This window comes from Passer domesticus, chromosome 29, assembly GCF_036417665.1.
Source record: "Passer domesticus isolate bPasDom1 chromosome 29, bPasDom1.hap1, whole genome shotgun sequence".
Lineage (NCBI taxonomy): Eukaryota > Metazoa > Chordata > Aves > Passeriformes > Passeridae > Passer > Passer domesticus.
This window is the reverse complement of record NC_087502.1, coordinates 5,259,276-5,275,740: the sequence shown is the minus strand read 5'-3', so window position 1 is coordinate 5,275,740 and position 16,465 is coordinate 5,259,276. Positions and strand designations below refer to the sequence as shown.

The following is a 16,465-nucleotide window of genomic DNA, read 5'->3' as shown; positions in this document are numbered from 1 at the left end:
AATTTGGGGAATTTGGGGGGATTTTTGGGGAAATCTGGGATTTGGGTGGAAATTTGGGGATTTTGGGGGAGATTTGGGGGATTTTGGGGGGATTTTTGGGTGGAAATTGGGGAATTTGGGGAAAATTTGGGGGATTTTCAGGGGAATTCTTGGGTGGAAATTGGGGAATTTGGGGAAAATTTGGGGGTTTTGGGGGGAAATTTGAGGGAAAATTTGGGATTGGGGTGGAAAATGGGGGATTTGGGGAAAATTTGGGATTTTGGAGGGAAATTTTGGGGATTTTTGGGGTGGATTTTGGGGTGGTTTGGGGGATTTGGGGGATTTTTGGGGAAATTTGGGGGAATTTCGGGGGAAATTTTGGGAGGAATTGGGAGGATTTTTGGGGAGATTTGGGGGATTTTGGGGAAATTTGGGGGATTTTATGGGAAATTTGGGGAAAATCTGGGGGATTTGGGGGATTTTCAGGGGAATTTTGGGTGAAATGTGGGGGATTTGGGGAAAATTTGGGGAAATTTGGGGGATTTTCAGAGAATTTTGGGTGGAAATTGGGGGATTTTGGGAAAATTTGGGATTTTTGGGGGGATTTGGAGGGAAATTTGGGGGAAATTTGGGGATTTTTGGGGGAATTTTGGGGAAAATTTGGGATTTTTGGGGGAATTTGGGAGGATTTTTGGGGAATTTGGGGGGATTTTTGGGGGAAATTTGGGATTTGGGAGATTTTGGGGGAAATGGGGGGAATTTCCAGGGGAATTTTGAGTTGAAATTGGGGGATTTTGGGAAATTTTGGGGTTTTTTGGGGGGGATTTTCAAGGAAAATTTGGGGATTTCGGGGGGAATTTGGAGGGAGTTTTGGGGGATTTTGGGGTGAAATTTGGGGGATTTTTGGGGGATGTTGTGTGGGAATTGGGGGATTTTGGGAAAATTTGGAGGAGGTTTGGGGGATTTTGGGGAAATTTCGGGGATTTTCAGGGGAATTTTGGGTTGGAATTGGGGAATTTGAGGAAAATATGGGGTTTTTTTGTGGGGATCTGGAGGATTTTGGGGGGCTCTGGGGAAAATTTGGGGATTTTTGGGGAAATTTGGGGGATTTTGGGTGGGAATTGGGGGATTTTGGGGGGATTTTTGGGTGAAATTTGGAGGGTTTTGGGGAAATTTGGGGGATTTTCAGTGGAATTTTGGGTGGAAATTGGGGATTTTGGGAAAAATTTGGGGGGTTTTGGGGAGATTTGGGGGATTTTTGGGGGGTTGGGGGTGGATTTTGGGGATTTTTGGGTGGGTTTGGGGGATTTTTGGGGGAAGTTTTGGCAGATTTGGGGGGATCAAGGGGAGACTGGGGGGGATTTTGGGAAAATCTGGGGGATTTTCAGGGAATTTTGGGTGGAAATTGGGGATTTTGGGAACATTTGGGATATTTCATATTTTAGTGTATTTTGGGGGCATTTTTGGGTCATTTTGGGGGCATTTTTGGGTCATTTTGGGGTCATTTTTGGATCATTTTGGGGTCATTTTTGGGGCATATTTGAGGATATTTTTGGGTCATTTTGGGGTCATTTTTTGTGTCATTTCGGGGTTATTTTTTGGGCATTTTTGGGGCGTATTTTAGGATGTTTTTGGGTCATTTTTGGATGATTTTTGGAGTTATTTTTGGATCATTTTGGGGTCATTTTTGGGGCATATTTGAGGATATTTTTGGGTCATTCTGAGGTTATTTTTGTGCCATTTTTGGGGGTATTTTTGGGGTCTTTTGGGGTATTTTTTGGGCATATTTGAGGATATTTTTGGATCATTTTGGGATCATTTTGGGTTATTTTTGGATCATGTTTGGGGTATTTTTGAGGCCTATTTGAGGATATTTTTGGGTCATTTTGGGGTCATTTTTGTGCCATTTTTGGGGGTATTTTTGGGTCATGTTTGGGTATTTTTTGGGCATATTTGAGGATATTTTTGGTCATTTTGGGATCATTTTTGGGTTATTTTTGGGGTCATGTTTGGGGTATTTTTGGGTCATATTTTAGGATATTTTTGTGTCATTCTGAGGTTATTTTTGTGCCATTTTTGGGGGTATTTTTGGGGTCTTTTTGGGCATTTTTTGGGCATATTTGAGGATATTTTTGGATCATTTTGGGATCATTTTTGGGTTATTTTTGGGATCATGTTTGGGATATTTTTGAGGCATATTTGAGGATATTTTTGGGTCATTTTGGGGTCATTTTTGTGTCATTTTTGGGGTATTTTTGGGTCATGTTTGGGTATTTTTTGGGCATATTTGAGGATATTTTTGGTCATTTTGGGATCATTTTTGGGTTATTTTTGGGATCATGTTTGGGGTATTTTTGAGGCCTATTTGAGGATATTTTTGGGTCATTTTTGGGGTATTTTTGGGGCATATCTGAGGGTATTTTTGCATCATTTTGGGATCATTTTTGGGTCATGTTTGTTATATTTTTGTGTCATGTTTGGGGTAATTTTTGGGTCATATTTGGGGTATTTTTGGGGCATATTTTCGGTTATTTTTGGGTCATTTTGAGGCTATTTTTGGGCCATTTTTCGATTATTTTGGGGCCATTTTTGGGTGATTTATAGGGCACGTTTGGGGTATTTTTGGGTCATTTTGAGGCTATTTTTGTGTCACATTTGAGGATATTTTTGGGTCATTTTGGGGTCATTTTTGGATCATTTTGGGATCATTTTTGGGTCATGTTTGGGATAGTTTTGTGTCACGTTTGGGGTAATTTTTGGGTCATTTTTGGGTCATATCTGGGGTATTTTTGGGGCATATTTTTGGGTTATTTTTTGACTATTTTTGGGCCATTTTTTCATTATTTTTGGGTTCATTTTTGGGTTATTTATAGGGCACGTTTGGGGCATTTTTGGGTCATTTTGAGGCTATTTTTGTGTCACATTTGAGGATATTTTTGGGTCATTTTGGGGTCATTTTTGGGGTCATATTTGGGGTCATTTTTGGATCATTTTGGGGTCATTTTTGGGTTATTTTTGGGGTCATGTTTGGGGTATTTTTGGGTCATATTTTAGGATATTTTTGGGTCATTCTGAGGTTATTTTTGTGTCATTTTTGGGGTATTTTTGGGTCATATTTGGGGTATTTCTGGGGCATATTTGAGGATTTTTTGGTCATTTTGGGGTCATTTTTGGGTCATATTTGGGTCATTTTTGGGTCATTTTTGGGTCATTTTTGGGTCATTTTTGGGGTAATTTTTGGGTCATGTTTGGAGTATTTTTGGGGCATATTTTAGGCTATTTTTGTGTCATATCTGAGGATATTTTGTGGCCAATCTGAGGCCATTTTGGCGCCGTTTTGGGCCGTTTTTGGGCAGTTTTGGCCCACCTGGCTCGGGGGGCTCCTTGCGGACGTGCTCGTCCTCCAGGGCTCCGATGCCGCCGCTGAACATCACGGGCTTGATCCACTCCCGCCGCTGCCCCCCGGGCAGCACCTGCCCGAAGGAGCGCGCGAAGCCTGCAGCCCAAAATCCGTCAAAATCCGCCCCAAATTACCCGGAATCGGCAAAAAAATCCGGCCAGAATCGGCCGAAAACGGCCGAAATTGGGGAAAAATGAAAACGGCAAAAAACGGCAAAAATTGAGCTCAAAACCATCGTGAAATAACACAAAATTAAACCAAAATCACCCCAAAATCCCAGCCAAAATCACCCCAACCAGAGAAACCCAAAATCCACCCAAATTTACCCAAAATCGCCAAAAAAATCCGGCCAGAATCGGCCGAAAACGGCCGAAATTGGGGAAAAATGAAAACGGCAAAAACCGGCAAAAATTGAGCTCAAAACCATCGTGAAATAACACAAAATTAACCAAAATCACCCCAAAATCCCAGCCAAAATCACCCCAACCAGAGAAACCCAAAATCCACCCAAAATTACCCGAAATCGGCAAAAAAATCCGGCCAGAATCGGCCAAAATCGGCCGAAATTGGGGAAAAATGAAAACGGCAAAAAACGGCAAAAACTGATCCAAACCCATCATGAAATAACACAAAAATCACCCAAAAATTCCAGCCAAAATCACCCCAAATTAACCAAATTGGAGAAACCCAAAATCCCTCAATTCACCCCAAAATCAGCCCCAAAGTCACCCCAAAACCTGCCCAAGATCAGCCCAAAAATCAGCCCCAAAATCGTCCCAAATTAACCCAAAATCAGCCCCAAAATCACCCAAAAATCCCAGCCAGAATCACCCCAAATCACCCAAATTGGAGAAACCCAAAATCCCCCAAATTCACCCCAAAATCAGCCCCAAAACCAGCCCCAAAATCAGCCCAAATTTACCCAAAAATCAGCCCCAAAATCAGCCCAAATTTACCCAAAAATCCCAGCCAGAATCACCCCAAATCACCCAAATTGGAGAAACCCAAAATGCCTCGAAATCCACGCAAATTTACCGAAAATCACAAAAAAAAATTGGGCCAGAATCGGCCGAAATTGGAGAAAAATGAAAACGGCAAAAAAAGGGCAAAAATTGACCCAAAACCAGCCCAAAACCATCCTGAAATAACCCAAAATTAAACCAAAATCACCCAAAAATCCCAGCCAGAATCACCCAAATTGGAGAAACCCAAAATCCCTGAAATTTACCCCAAAATCAGCCCCAAAATCAGCCCCAAAATCATCCCAAAATCTGTCCAAGATCAGCACCAAAATCCCCCCAAATTAACCCAAAATCAGCCCAAAACCACCCAAAAATCCCAGCCAGAATCACCTCGAATTACCCACATTGGAGAAACCCAAAATCCCTCAAATTCACCCCAAAATCAGCCCCAAAACCTGCCCGAGATCAGCCCAAAAATCGCCCCAAAATCGCCCCAAAATCAGCCCAAATTTACCCAAAAATCCCAGCCAGAATCACCCCAAATGACCCAAATTGGAGAAACCCAAAATCCCTCAAATTCACCCCAAAATCAGCCCCAAAAAATCATCCTAAAATCGTCCCAAAACAGCTCCAAATCAGCCCAAATTTACCCAAAATCACCCAAAAATCCCAATCAAAATCACCCCAAATTACCCAAAATGGGGAAACACAAAATCCCTGAACTTCACCCCAAAATTAACCCAAAAACATCCCCAAAATCAGCCCTAAATTAACCCAAAATCCCCCAAAATAAACCCAAAAAAAATCCCCAAATTAAACCAAAATCACCCAAAAATCCCAGCCAGAATTGCCTCAAATTACCAAAATTGGAGAAACCAAAAATCCCTGAAATTCACTCCAAAATCAGCCCAAAAATCAGCCGCAAAATCGCCCCAAAATCAGCCAAAAAAATCCCCAAAATCAGCCCAAAACCACCCAAAAATTCCCAGCCAAAATCACCCCAAATTACCCAAAATGGGGAAACCCAAAATCCCCCAAAATCAGCCCAAAATTAACCCCAAATCAACCTGAATAATACCAAAATTAACCAAAATCCCCCAAAAATCCCAGCCAGAATCACCTCACATCACCCAAATCGGAGAAACCCAAAATCCCCCAAATTCACCCCAAAATCAGCCCCAAAAAATCATCCTAAAATCGTCCCAAAACAGCTCCAAATCAGCCCAAATTTACCCAAAATCTGCCCCGAAATCACCCAACAATCCCAATCAAAATCAGCCTCAAATCAGCCCCAAAAGATCCCAAAATTGCCCCAAATGTCCCGAAACGTCCCCAAAACGTCCCCAAATTGTCCCCAAACACCCCAAAATTGTCCCCAAAAACTCCCTAAAATGACCCTAAAACCACCCAAAATTGTCCAAAAATGGTCCCAAACATCCCAAAATGGTCCTAAACCCACCCAAAATTGTCCCCAAATTGTCCCAAAATGTCCCAAAATTATCCCCAAACACCCCAAAATTGTCCCCAAAAACTCCCTAAAACTGCCCCAAATCCCCGAAAACTGGCCCCAAAACCACCCAAAATTCTCCCAAAATTCTCCCAAATTGTCCCCAAAACCTCCTAAATGTCCCCAAACCCCCCAAAACACCCCCAAATTGCCCCAAAACGGCCCCAAAATTGTCCCCAAATTGTCCCAAAATTGGCCCCAAAAACTCCCTAACATGGCCCCAAATCCCCCAAAATGGCCCCAAAACCACCCAAAATTGCCCCAAATGTCCCCAAATTGTCCCAAAATTGTCCCCAAATCCCCCAAAACTGTCCCCAAAAACTCCACAAAATGGCCACAAAACCACAGAAAATGGCCCTAAAACCACCCAAAATGGCCCCAGATTGTGCCCAAAGGTCCTAAAATGTCCCCAAAACCCCCAAATTTGGCCCCGAAAACTCCCCAAAACCACCCAAAACTGCCCCAAAATTGTCCCCAAACATCCCCAAATCCTCCCAAATTGCCCAAAATCCCCGGAATTGTCCCCAAATTCTCCCAAATTCTCCCAAATTGTCCCCAAAACCACCCGCAATGTCCCCAAAATTGTCCCAAAATGTCCCCAAACGTCCCCAAATTGCCCAAAATTGCCCCAAATTGTCCCCAAATTGTCCCCAAACACCCCAAAATTGTCTCCAAAAACTCCTTAAAGTGTCCCAAAACCACCCAAAATTGCCCCAAAAACTCCCTAAAATGGCCCCGAAACCGCCCCAAATGGCCCCAAAACTGCCCCAAAATTGTCCCCAAACACCCCAAAATCCTCCCAAATTGCCCAAAATCCCCGGAATTGTCCCCAAAGTGTCCCCAAACACCCCAAAACACCCCAAAAGTGTCCCCAAAACCTCCCCAAAATGGTCCTAAAATCACCCAAAACTGCCCCAAAATTGTCCCCAAACATCCCCAAATCCTCCCAAATTGTCCCAAAACCACCTGAAATGTCCCCAAAATTGTCCCAAAATGTCCCCAAATTGTCCCCAAACACCCCAAAATTGTCTCCAAAAACTCCTTAAAGTGTCCCAAAACCACCCAAAATTGCCCCAAAAACTCCCCAAAATGGCCCCGAAACCGCCCAAAATGGCCCCAAAACTGCCCCAAAGTTGTCCCCAAACATCCCCAAACTGCCCGGAATTGCCCTAAATCCCCGGAATTGTCCCCAAATTCTCCCAAACTGCCCCAAATTGCCCAAAATCCCCGGAATTGTCCCCAAATTGTCCCAAATGTCCCCAAATGTCTCAAAAATGTCCCAAAATTGTTCCCAAAATGTCCCCAAAATTGTCCCCAAATCCCCCAAATTTGGCCCCAAAAACTCCCCAAAATGGCCCCAAAACCACCCAAAACTACCCCAAAATTGCCCCAAAACCACCCAAAATGTCCCCAAAATGTCCCCAAAGTCCCCAAATTGCCCAAAATTGCCCCAAATTGTCCCAAATTGTCCCCAAACACCCAAAATTGTCCCCAAAAACTCCCCAAAACGGCCCTAAAACCACCCAAAACGGCCCCAAAACCGCCCCAAAACTGCCCCAAAATTGTCCCCAGACATCCCCAAATCCTCCTGAACTCTCCCAAATTGCCCAAAATCCCCGGAATTGTCCCCAAACCCCCCCCCGGTGCCACCTGCCAGCAGGGGCTCCCCGAACTTGTTGCCGTAGTCGCTGGCGCCGTCGCTGGCCCCGATGGCCACCTCGAGGGGCCGCGCGAAGGACGGCGGGTACGGCGCCAGGGCGTCCTCCCAGGGCTGCTCGAAGCCTGAAATGGGGAGAAAAACCCAAAATTTGGGAAAAAACAAAAAAAAAATGGGGAAAATCGGGGAAAAAATGGGGATTTTAGGGCAAAAAATGGGGATTTTAGGGGAATTTTTTTGGGTTTTTTTTGGATTTTTCGGGATTTTTTGTCCTCCCAGGGTTGCTCAAAGCCTAAATTGGGGGGAAAAAATGGGAAATTTGGGAAAAAAAAAAAAAAAGGGGAAAATTGGAGAAAAAATGGGGGAAATAGGGGAAAAATGGGGAAAAAAGGGGAAAAATGGGGATTTTAGGGGGGGTTTGGGGAGAATTTTGGGGATTTTGGGGATTTTTTGTCCTTCCAGGGTTGGTCAAAACTTAAAATGGGGGAAAAAACCAAAATTTGGGGAAAAAAACAAAAAAAAAGGGGAAAATCGGTGAAAAAATTGGGGGAAAAGGGCAAAAAATGGGGAAAAAAGGGGAAAATGGGGATTTTAGGGGGGATTTGGGGGGGTACGGGGCCAGGGCGTCCTCCCAGGGCTGCTCGAAGCCTGGATTGGGGGAAAAAAAAAACGAAATTTGGGGAAAAACAAAAAAAAAATGGGGAAAATCTGTGAAAAAATGGGGGAAATAGGGGAAAAAATGGGGATTTTAGGGCAAAAAATGGGGATTTTAGGAGATTTTTTGGGGATTTTTGTGGGATTTTTTTTTTATTTTGGGGGAATTTTGGGGATTTTTTTTCCTCCCAGGGCTGCTCGAAGCCTGGATTGGGGCGAAAAACCCGAAATTTGGGAAAAAACAAAAAAAAATGGGGAAAATCGGGGAAAAAATGGGGGAAATAGGGGGAAAAAATGGGGATTTTAGGAGATTTTTTGGGGATTTTTGTGGGATTTTTTTTTTTTATTTTTGGGGGAATTTGGGGGATTTTTTGTCCTCCCAGGGCTGCTCGAAGCCTGGATTGGGGGAAAAAACCCGAAATTTGGGAAAAAACAAAAAAAAAAAAAGGGGAAAATCGGGGAAAAAATGGGGGAAATAGGGCAAAAAATGGGGAAAAAAGGGGAAAAATGGGGATTTTAGGGGGTAATTTTGGGGATTTTGGGGATTTTTTGTCCACCCAGGGGTGTTCGAAGGCAGAAATGGGGGAAAAATGCAACATTTGGGAAAAAAATTAAAAAATGGGGAAAATCGGTGAAAAAATGGGGAAAAAGGGGGAAAAATGGGGATTTTAGGGAGGGTTTTTTGGGGGGATTTTAGGGATTTTTGGGTTTCTGGGTGGGATTTTGGGGAATTTTGGGGGGGATTTTTGGGAAGATTTTAGGGGATTTTTGGGGTTTCTGGGTGGGATTTTGGGGGATTTTTGGTGGGATTTTGACATTTTTGGGTGAGATTTTGAGGGATTTTTGGGGTTTTAGGTGTTTCTGGTTGGGGTTTTTGGGGGCGCTGACCCCAATTTTGGGGGGATTTTTGGGGAATTTTGGGTCATTTTTGTGTTTTTTGGTGTTTCTCACCAGATATGGGCAGGTTCCTGAAGCAGTAGCCCGGTTTTTGGGGTGGTTTTTAGGGTTTTTAGAGGTTTCTGGATAAGTTTTTTGGGTTCCTGGTGGGTTTTTGGGGTTTCTGGCTGGGTTTTTGGGGGCGCCGATCCCAAATTTTGGGTCATTTTTGTGTTTTTCGGTGTCTCTCACCGGGTACGAGCAGGTTCCCCAAGCAGTACCGGGGATTTTTCCGGGTTTCTGGGTGGGATTTTGGGACTTCTGGGTGGGATTTGGGGGTTTCTGAGTGGGATTTTGGGGTTTTTTGTGGCTGCTGACCCCAATTTTGGGGGGATTTTTGGGGAATTTCGGGTCATTTTGGCGTTTTTCAGCGTCTCTCACCGAGTATGAGGAGGTTACCAAAGCAGCACCGGGGTTTCTGGGCTGGTTTTTGGGGTTTTTAAGGGTTTCTTGGTGAGTTTTTTTGGGATTTCAGGGGTTTTTGGGGCGGGTTTTTGGGGTTTTTGGGGTCGCCGATCCCGACTTTGGGGTGATTTTCAGGTGTTTCGGGGTCTCTCACCGGGGATGAGGAGGTTCCCGAAGCAGCACCGGGGTTTTGGGGTGGTTTGTATGTATTTCTGGGGTGGCTTTTGGTGTTTTTAGGGGTTTCTGGGTGGGATTTTTGGGGATTTCAGGGGATTTGGGGCGGGTTTTTGGGGTTTTTGGGGTCGCCGATCCCGAATTTTGGGTCCTTTTCAGGTTTTCCCCGCATCTCTCACCGGGTATGAGCAGGTTCCCCAAGCAGCACCGGGGTTTTGGGGGTTTCAGGGTGGGATTTTGGGGTTTTTGGGGCAGGTTTTTGGGGTTTTTGGGGTCGCCAATCCCGAATTTGGGGTCATTTTCGGGTTTTTCCGCATCTCTCACCGGGTATGAGCAGGTTCCCCAAGCAGCACCGGGTTTCTGGGCTGGTTTTTGGTGTTTTTAAGGGTTTCTTGGTGAGTTTTTTTGGGATTTCAGGGGTTTTTGGGGCGGGTTTTTGGGGTTTTTGGGGTCGCCAATCCCGACTTTGGGGTCATTTTCGGGTTTTTCGGGGTCTCTCACCGGGTATGAGCAGGTTCCCCAAGCAGCACCGGGGTTTTTGGGGCTTTCTGGGTGGGTTTTTGGGGTTTTTGGGGTGGGATTTTGGGGTTTCTGGGTGGGTTTTAGGGGTTTTTGGGGCGGGTTTTTGGGGTTTTTGGGGTCGCTGATCCCGAATTTGGGGTGATTTTCGGGTTTTTCGGGGTCTCTCACCGGGGATGAGCAGGTTGCCGAAGCAGCACCGGGGGTTTTGGGGTGGTTTTTGGTGTTTTTAGGGGTTTCTTGGTGAGGTTTTTTGGGATTTCAGGGGTTTTCTGGGTGGGATTTTGGGGTTTTTGGGGTGGGTTTTTGGGGTTTTTGGGGGCGCTGAACCTGAATTTTGGGGGATTTTTTTTGATTTTAGGATATTTCAGGTGTTTCTCACCGGGGATGAGCTGGTTCCCGAAGCAGCACCGGGGTTTTGGGGTGGTTTTTGGTGTTTTTAGGGGTTTCTTGGTGAGGGTTTTTTGGGATTTCAGGGGTTTCTGGGTGGGTTTTTGGTGTTTTTAGGGTGGGTTTTTGGGGTTTTTGGGGTCGCCGATCCCGAATTTGGGGTAAGTTTTGGTGTTTCTCACCGGGGATGAGCAGGTTCCCCAAGCAGCACCGGGGTTTTGGGGTGATTTTTGGGGTTTTTAGGCGTTTCTTGGTGAGTTTTTTTGGGATTTCAGGGGTTTCTGGGTGGGTTTTTGGGGTTTCTGGGGTCGCCGCTCCCGACTTTGGGGTGATTTTCGGGTGTTTCGGGGTCTCTCACCGGGGATGAGCAGGTTCCCCAAGCAGCACCGGGGTTTTGGGGTGGTTTTTGGGGTTTTTAGAGATTTCTGGGTGGGATTTTGGGGTTTCTGGGTGGATTTTGGGGTTTTTGGGGCGGGTTTTTGGGGTTTTTGGGGTCTCTGATCCCCGAATTTTGGGTCATTTTTGGGTTTTTTGGGGTCTCTGACCGGGTATGAGGAGGTTCCCAAAGCAGCACCGGGGTTTTTGGGGCTTTCTGGGTGGGTTTTTGGGGTTTTTGGGGTGGGATTTTGGGGTTTCTGGGTGGGTTTTGGGGGTTTTTAGGGGTTTCTGGGTGGGTTTTTTGGGGATTTCAGGGGATTTGGGGGGTTTTGGGGTCGCCGATCCCGACTTTGGGGTGATTTTCGTGTTTTCCCGCGTCTCTCACCAGGGATGAGCAGGTTCCTGAAGCAGCACCGGGGTTTTTGGGGTGGTTTTTGGGGTTTTTAGGGGTTTCTGGGGGTTTCTGGGTGGCAGTTTGGGGTTTTTGGGGCGGTTTTTTTGGGGTTTCTGGGGTCGCCGCTCCCGACTTTGGGGTGATTTTCGGGTTTTTCGGGGTCTCTCACTGGGGATGAGCAGGTTCCCCCAGCAGCACCGGGGTTTTGGGGTGGTTTTTGGGGTTTTTATGCGTTTCTGGGTGGGTTTTGGGGGTTTCTGGGTGGGATTTTGGGGTTTTTGGGGCGGGTTTTGGGGGTTTTTGGGGTCTCTGATCCCGAATTTTGGGTCATTTTTGGGTTTTTTGGGGTCTCTGACCGGGTATGAGGAGGTTCCCCAAGCAGCACTGGCGTTTTGGGGGTTTCTGGGTGGCAGTTTGGGGTTTCTGGGTGGGATTTTGGGGTTTCTGGGTGGGTTTTGGGGGTTTTTAGGGGTTTCTGGGTGGGATTTTTGGGGATTTCAGGGGATTTGGGGCGGGTTTTTGGGGTTTTTGGGGTTTTTGGGGTCGCCGATCCCGAATTTTGGGTCCTTTTCAGGTTTTCCCCGCATCTCTCACCGGGTATGAGCAGGTTGCCGAAGGATCACCGGGGTTTTGGGGGTTTCTGGGTGGGTTTTTGGGGTTTCTGGGGTGGGATTTTGGGGTTTCTGGGTGGGTTTTTGGTGTTTTTAGGGGTTTCTGGGTGGGTTTTTTGGGGATTTCAGGGGATTTGGGGTGGGTTTTTGGGGTTTTTGGGGTCGCCGCTCCCGAATTTGGGGTCATTTTCGGGTTTTTCGGGGTCTCTCACCGGGGATGAGCAGGTTCCCCAAGCAGCACCGGGGTTTCTGGGGTGGTTTTTGGGGTTTTTAGGGGTTTCTGGGGGTTTCAGGGTGGCAGTTTGGGGTTTTTGGGGCGGGTTTTTGGGGTTTCTGGGGTCGCTGCTCCCGACTTTGGGGTGATTTCCGGGATATTTTGTGTCTCTCACCGGGGATGAGCAGGTTCCCCAAGCAGCACCGGGGTTTTGGGGTGATTTTTAGGGTTTTTAGGCGTTTCTGGGTGGTTTTAGGGGTTTCTGGGTGGGGTTTTGGGGTTTCTGGGGTGGTTTTTTGGGGTTTTTGGGGTCACCAATCCCGAATTTTGGGTCATTTTGGGGGTTTCGGGTGGTTTTTGGTGTTTTTAGGGGTTTCTGGGTGGGTTTTTGGGGTTTTTGCGGTGGGTTTTGGGGTTTTTGGGAGCGCTGATCCCGAATTTGGGGTCATTTTCGGGTGTTTCCGCATCTCTCACCGGGTATGAGGAGGTTTCCGAAGCAGCACCGGGGTTTTAGGGTTTTCTGGGTGGGATTTTGGGGTTTTTCAGGCTGCTGACCCCAATTTTTGGGGGATTTTTGGGGAATTTCGGGTCATTTTCGGGTTTTTCCACATCTCTCACCGGGTACGAGGAGGTTCCCGAAGCAGCACCAGGGTTTTGGGGTGATTTTTGGTGTTTTTAGGGGTTTCTTGGTGAGTTTTTTTGGGATTTCAGGGGTTTCTGAGTGAGTTTTTGGGGGTTTCAGGGTGGGTTTTTGGGGTTTTTGGGGGCGCTGAACCCGAATTTTGGGGAATTTTGGGGGGATTTTTTTTGATTTTAGGATATTTCAGGTGTTTCTCACCAGGGATGAGGAGGTTCCCGAAGCAGCACCGGGGTTTTGGGGTGGTTTTTATGTATTTCTGGGGTGGGTTTTGGTGTTTTTAGGGGTTTCTGGGTGGGATTTTGGGGTTTCTGGGTGGGATTTTGGGGTTTTTGGGGTCGCTGATCCCGAATTTGGGGTCATTTTCGGGTTTTTCCGCATCTCTCACCGGGTATGAGCAGGTTGCCGAAGCAGCACCGGGGTTTTGGGGTGGTTTTTGGTGTTTTTAGGGGTTTCTGGGTGGGATTTTGGTGGTTTTAGGGGTTTTCTGGCCAGGGTTTTGGGGTTTTTGAGGCTGCTGACCCCAATTTCTGGGGGATTTTTGGGGAATTTTGGGTGGTTTTCGGGGTATTTTTGTGCCTCTCACCGGGTATGAGGAGGTTCCCGAAGCAGCACTGGGGTTTTGGGGTGGGGTTTTGGTGTTTCTGGATGGGGCTTTGGGGTTTTTCGGGGTTTCTGGGTGGGTTTTTGTGGCTGCTGACCCCAATTTTTGGGGGATTTTTGGGGAATTTGGGGTGATTTTCGGGTTTTTCAGCGTCTCTCACCGGGGATGAGCAGGTTCCCCAAGCAGCACCGGGGTTTTGGGGGTTTCTGGGTGGGATTTTGGGGTTTCAGGGTGGGTTTTTGGGGTTTTTGGGTCGCCGATCCCGAATCTGGGGTCATTTTCGGGTTTTTCGGGGTCTCTCACCGGGGATGAGCAGGTTGCCGAAGCAGCACCGGGGTTTTGGGGTGGTTTTTGGTGTTTTTAGGGGTTTCTTGGTGAGTTTTTTTGGGATTTCAGGGGTTTCTGAGTGAGTTTTTGGGGTTTTTGGGGTGGGTTTTTGGGGTTTTTGGGGGCGCTGAACCTGAATTTTGGGGAATTTTTGGGGGATTTTTTTTGATTTTAGGATATTTCAGGTGTTTCTCACCAGGGATGAGCAGGTTCCCCAAGCAGCACCGGGGTTTTGGGGGTTTCTGGGCAGGTTTTTGGGGTTTTTTGGGGTTTCAGGGTGGGTTTTGGGGGTTTCTGGGTGGGATTTTGGGGTTTCAGGGTGGGATTTTGGGGTTTCAGGGTGGGTTTTTGGGGTTTTTGGGGTCGCCGATCCCGAATCTGGGGTCATTTTCGGGTTTTTCGGGGTCTCTCACCGGGTATGAGCAGGTTCCCCAAGCAGTACCGGGGTTTTGGGGTGGTTTTTGGTGTTTTTAGGGGTTTCTTGGTGAGTTTTTTTGGGATTTCAGGGGTTTCTGAGTGAGTTTTTGGGGTTTTTGGGGTGGGTTTTTGGGGTTTTTGGGGGCGCTGAACCTGAATTTTGGGGAATTTTTGGGGGATTTTTTTTGATTTTAGGATATTTCAGGTGTTTCTCACCAGGGATGAGCAGGTTCCCGAAGCAGCACCGGGGTTTCTGGGCAGGTTTTTGGGGTTTTTTGGGTTTCTGGGTGGGTCTTGGGGGTTTTTAGGGGTTTTTTGGGTGGGTTTTAGGCGTTTCTGGGGTGGGTTTGAGGGATTTTTGGGGTCACCGATCCCGACTTTGGGGTGATTTTTGGGTTTTTAAGCATCTCTCACCGGGGATGAGCAGGTTCCCCAAGCAGCACCGGGGTTTTGGGGTGATTTTTGGGGTTTTTAGAGATTTCTGGGTGGGATTTTAGGATTTTCTGGGTGAGATTTTGGGGGTTTCAGGGTGGGTTTTTGGGGTTTTTGGGGTCTCCGATCCCGAATTTTGGGTCATTTTTGGTGTCTCTCACCGGGGATGAGCAGGTTGCCGAAGCAGCACCGGGGTTTTGGGGGTTTCGGGGTGGTTTTTGGTGTTTTTAGGGGTTTCTGGGTGGGTTTTTGGGGTTTTTGCGGTGGGTTTTGGGGTTTTTGGGGTCGCCACTCCCGACTTTGGGGTGATTTTCGGGTTTTTCGGAGTCTCTCACCGGGGATGAGGAGGTTCCCCAAGCAGCACCGGGGTTTTGGGCATTTCTGGGTGGCAGTTTGGGGTTTCAGGGTGGGTTTTGGGGGTTTCTGGGTGGGATTTTGGGGTTTTTGGGTGGCAGTTTGGGGTTTCTGGGGCGGGTTTTTGGGGTTTTTGGGGTCGCCGATCCCGAATTTTGGGTCATTTTCGGGTTTTTCGGGGTCTCTCACCGGGGATGAGCAGGTTCCCCAAGCAGTACTGGGGTTTTTGGGGTTTCTGGGTGGCAGTTTGGGGTTTTTGGGGTGGGTTTTTGGGGTTTTTGGGGTGGGATTTTGGGGTTTTGGGGCGGGTTTTTGGGGTTTTTGGGGTCGCCGATCCCGAATTTGGGGTGATTTTCGGGTTTTTCGGCACCTCTCACCGGGCATGAGCAGGTTCCCCAAGCAGCACCGGGGTTTTGGGGTGATTTTGGGGGTTTTTATGCGTTTCTGGGTGGGTTTTGGGGGTTTCTGGGTGGGATTTTGGGGTTTCAGGGTGGGTTTTTGGGGTTTTTGGGGTCACCGATCCCGAATTTTGGGTCATTTTGGGGTTTTTCGGGTCTCTCACCGGGGATGAGCAGGTTCCCAAAGCAGCACTGGGGTTTTTAGGGTGATTTTTGGGTTTTTAGAGATTTCTGGGTGGGATTTTAGGGTTTTCTGGGTGAGATTTTGGGGGTTTTCAGGGTGGTTTTTTGGGGTTTTTGGGGTCTCCGATCCCAAAATTTGGGTCATTTTTGGTGTCTCTCACCGGGGATGAGCAGGTTGCCGAAGCAGCACCGGGGTTTTGGGCATTTCTGGGTGGCAGTTTGGGGTTTCAGGGTGGGTTTTGGGGTTTCTGGGTGGGATTTTGGGGTTTCTGGGTGGCAGTTTGGGGTTTCTGGGTGGGTTTTTGGGGTTTTTGGGGTCGCCAATCCCGACTTTGGGGTCATTTTCGGGTTTTTCGGGGTCTCTCACCGGGTATGAGCAGGTTCCCCAAGCAGCACCGGGGTTTTTGGGGCTTTCTGGGTGGGTTTTTGGGGTTTTTGGGGTGGGATTTTGGGGTTTCTGGGTGGGTTTTGGGGGTTTTTAGGGGTTTCTGGGTGGGTTTTTTGGGATTTCAGGGGATTTGGGGCGGGTTTTTGGGGTTTTTGGGGTCGCTGATCCCGAATTTGGGGTGATTTTCGGGTTTTTCGGGGTCTCTCACCGGGGATGAGCAGGTTGCCGAAGCAGCACCGGGGGTTTTGGGGTGGTTTTTGGTGTTTTTAGGGGTTTCTTGGTGAGGTTTTTTGGGATTTCAGGGGTTTCTGAGTGAGTTTTTGGGGGTTTCAGGGTGGGTTTTTGGGGTTTTTGGGGGCGCTGAACCCGAATTTTGGGGAATTTTGGGGGGATTTTTTTTGATTTTAGGATATTTCAGGTGTTTCTCACCAGGGATGAGGAGGTTCCCGAAGCAGCACCGGGGTTTTGGGGTGGTTTTTATGTATTTCTGGGGTGGGTTTTGGTGTTTTTAGGGGTTTCTGGGTGGGATTTTTGGGGATTTCAGG

At 47.3% G+C, this 16,465-nt stretch overlaps 1 protein-coding gene across 1 annotated transcript in view; it reads right to left on the bottom strand.

Annotated features, from left to right (window-relative positions):
• The window catches only part of LOC135287324 (uncharacterized), a 51,681-nt gene that overhangs the window by 30,436 nt on the left and 4,780 nt on the right, over positions 1-16,465 (bottom strand). Inside the window, 3 exon segments of the mRNA XM_064400666.1 lie at positions 3,347-3,475; positions 7,499-7,630; positions 10,365-10,391. Of these exon segments, the coding sequence (XP_064256736.1) occupies positions 3,347-3,475; positions 7,499-7,630; positions 10,365-10,391 (288 nt within the window).